The sequence below is a fragment of the Papaver somniferum genome, chromosome 6 (genome assembly GCF_003573695.1).
Source record: "Papaver somniferum cultivar HN1 chromosome 6, ASM357369v1, whole genome shotgun sequence".
NCBI classification, from domain to species: Eukaryota; Viridiplantae; Streptophyta; class Magnoliopsida; order Ranunculales; family Papaveraceae; genus Papaver; species Papaver somniferum.
Genome location: NC_039363.1, coordinates 64,518,816 through 64,521,940, shown reverse-complemented (window position 1 = coordinate 64,521,940; position 3,125 = coordinate 64,518,816). Strand labels below are relative to the sequence as shown.

Below are 3,125 nucleotides of genomic sequence, written 5' to 3'. Positions count from 1 at the left end.
ACCTGTTGTGGGTTTTTCTATTGGATAGATGAGCGCCTAGTTCCTTATGATGAAGTTGCTAAAATCAACCTTGTACCACGCACAGATCCATGTTACGATGGTAAGATGAAGCTACTTACCTCTCCTAAAAAAGTATGTATTGGAAAAAGATACTATCTATGTCCCAAATGTGTTAGGGTTAAGTTTTTAAGATTTGTATGTTCTAATGTGTTAGGGTTAAGTTTTTAATTTTTTAAATGTATTTGATTTGTTACTGCTGGATGTCCTGAAATGAGAGGGATTGGAAGGGTCATGTCCTGTGCATTCAACTGAATAGAATAATATCTCCTTCAGTTTTAGTTCTAATAGAGCTTTAGTGGAATTTGAGTTGAGATTTTGTGTGGGTTTGTTTTTGAGATCTTGAGAAATTTGTTTTAGAGCTTCTAAGACTTTTAGGACTTGTTTTTGGTTGTCTTGTGTTTGAGTTTCTTCTTATATGGCAGTGGTAGGGTTCAACTGCGACAAGTTTTAGTTGTTGTCTGTTGGTTTTCTAGTTCTCTTTCAATCTTTCTCCTTTCAACCAATACAATCAGAGAGTAGTTAAAGAGTTAAGACATGAATTGTTTGACTTACTGTTGACATAGTGTTTATGTTCTAATTTTTTAACTTCGATCATAACTAACATTCTATGCACAAGTTTGATCTTGGGTTTGTTATCTGTATATAACCTTTAACATTCTTACAAGAATAGAATGGGTTTATTAGCAGCTAGGTTATGATATCCCAATTCCTGAGTCTGAATAGGGATTGATGCTGTAATATTGATAATTGTATTACAACTATGGCTATATAATAGTTGTCAAGATTCAGAGGGAATTTAGTCAGCATCTCATTCTGTTCAATGTTCGGATTTTGGAACTTGAGGATACTAGCCATGAATAGGTGGTTACATCTTCTTTGCTGAGGCGTGTTGCAAGCTTTGTTACTAGAAATGAGTAAGCCGCCTAGTGATGATGATAACGCTTATCAATTGCTAGCTGCATCTCAGAAGCTATTTGCACTTGCATTAGTATATCTCCATCCCTATTTTTACCTGCCATTACAGGGATCATCATTTGACCAGCGTAGGTGTTTTTTGTTTGAGCTTACAGACATGTACATCCTGGCATTGTTGCATGAGTGATTGTTTGTTAGGTTGAATTACTAAAATACGTGAGTGAAATTACTAGCTAGAATATTATACGTCGCTTTTATACCATTCATACTTTACTTTCCTTAAAATGTTTTGAGGTGATATCTAATTTACCATTTCCTTATTTTAGCTATCATCTGTAACTGATGGCACATGTAAGTATACTTCAGAAATGTGAATAACGACACTTATTTCACTCCTGCAAATAGTGAAACTTTTTAGGATTGGGTATTTTGCCAAAGGGTATTTTGATAAACACAGCATCTCCTGCAGACTTCCTTTTTTTTTGGGTATTTTGACACAAAGGAAGATAGATAATAGCGTATCTTACAGGATTTTTGTTTTTGGGTATACTGACTAGGGAGATCGCTTAATATAAGAGTGAATTCTACAGTCTTCTTTTTAGGTGTTTTTTGGCTGTAGGAAGATTAGACAGACTATGCATTTGTCTACTCTGTTTTTATTAGTTTTTTGTGGTATCTGTGCTTAATGGAGTTTATCCCATATATATATATTGTTTCTTGTTCTTTTTAATGTCAAACCTTTTTAACTCCGCCAATGCGAATGCGTTGCCGGTCCCAAGACCGGATAAAGGAAGAAGGGGAAGGTTGGTATACTCCTGTTATATAATATGGAGTTTCTCTTTTCTTTTCTTTTTCAGGTAACAGGTTTCCTTGCACCAGTTTGGTACCGGTTCTTGACAATGATTTTCTATCATTCTTACTGGTAAGGGTTCTCTACTTTTCAATGTTCTTCTATATATTGGGATGATGTTTCAAGTCTGATGTGGTGATTGCAGTTCAGTTACTTGTGGAGTATTGAAGAGTTGCTGTTCAATTCCATGCTAACCGACCAGTGTTCCTATCTGATTTGTTTTCGAAAGGTATGCATTTGAATCCTCACCAGTTCCTATCTTCTGGTGGTTTTGGAGGCATTAACATTTATGCAAGACCAAGAATTCCTGTTTCATATGCTTTTCCTACTGCAGATTGAACTGGGAAGGCTTTCTGCAACAATACCCGTTCTTTTCATGAGGTGCTTATCTAGCATACCTTTGCACATGTTCTTACTCTGTTTCCATGAGTTCATTTCTGAGGTTCGAGTTTCCATGTGTGGTTGTATGGGTTACCTGAACTTGCTGATTCAGCTTCTTATACTTGAGCGGATTGTAGGTAAGAATGAGTTTCTAGTTCATGCACGAGGAAGATTAACCAGATTCTTGTTTGGGTTGTTTCTTTTATAGGAAATTCTTGGTGGAACGGTTCAAGTCCCAACTCTAACTGGGGATGTTGTTCTCAAGGTATGTGGAGTTCTTGCTATTACTTTATTGGACGAAAGATCAATTTATCGTGTCTGGAAACTATGGGACAAATCATGAACCGCCCATCTGTAGTTCTCTGCTCATAATTTTTACGACGACCATATCTAAATGCAGTATTTTTTATTCAGTTATGTATTCAGAACTTATCCCAGGTAATGTAATTTTATCCCGGTCTTGGTTACAGGTTCCTCCTGGCACTCAACCTGTTCATAAGGTTGTACTGAAGAGAAAAGGTTAGAAGAGTATATGGATGTTTTCGAATTTTATGCAAATTTCCAACCTGCATATGATGCTCTTAGTGATCGAGTGTCTCGCGTATGGAATTGGGATAAATGCTCTTAGTAAATTTTCTGCACATGTATGGCAATCTCATCTTATATCTATATACTTGTTCAAACTTGGCCTTTCTTTTTTATGAATATGTTGATGACCAACCATATGAAAAATTGGGTCTTTTAATTGATTATATGAAGGTGCATAAAACCGCCGAAATAATCGTCGGAATTAATTTTTTACCCGGAATCATTGTGGGATATTTTTTTATACCTGTAAATTGGTTTGCGACGTATATAAATATTGCTCAAATTAGAGTAATACGTTGCCTAAATTATAATAAACATTGCACAAATTAAA

General features: G+C 35.6%; 1 protein-coding gene across 1 annotated transcript; it reads left to right on the top strand.

Moving 5' to 3' along the window:
- The first annotated feature begins 761 nt into the window (after nt 1–761).
- LOC113285724 lies at nt 762–2,909 on the top strand. The gene is made up of 6 exons (XM_026534495.1): nt 762–1,103; nt 1,833–1,897; nt 1,971–2,054; nt 2,160–2,206; nt 2,415–2,471; nt 2,677–2,909. Exons 1-5 carry the CDS (start codon nt 971–973, stop codon nt 2,449–2,451), a joined length of 366 nt encoding a protein of 121 aa, XP_026390280.1. The 5' UTR covers nt 762–970; the 3' UTR covers nt 2,452–2,471; nt 2,677–2,909.
- The last annotated feature ends 216 nt before the right edge of the window (nt 2,910–3,125 follow it).

Bases quoted from the DNA above. Each gene is read 5' to 3' on its own strand.
- LOC113285724 (XM_026534495.1), top strand. From the start codon at position 971: ATGAGTAAGCCGCCTAGTGATGATGATAACGCTTATCAATTGCTAGCT. The intron at 1,898-1,970 runs GTAAGGGTTCTC...TGGTGATTGCAG, and splicing joins ATTTTCTATCATTCTTACTG to TTCAGTTACTTGTGGAGTAT. The intron at 2,207-2,414 runs GTGCTTATCTAG...TTTCTTTTATAG, and splicing joins ATACCCGTTCTTTTCATGAG to GAAATTCTTGGTGGAACGGT.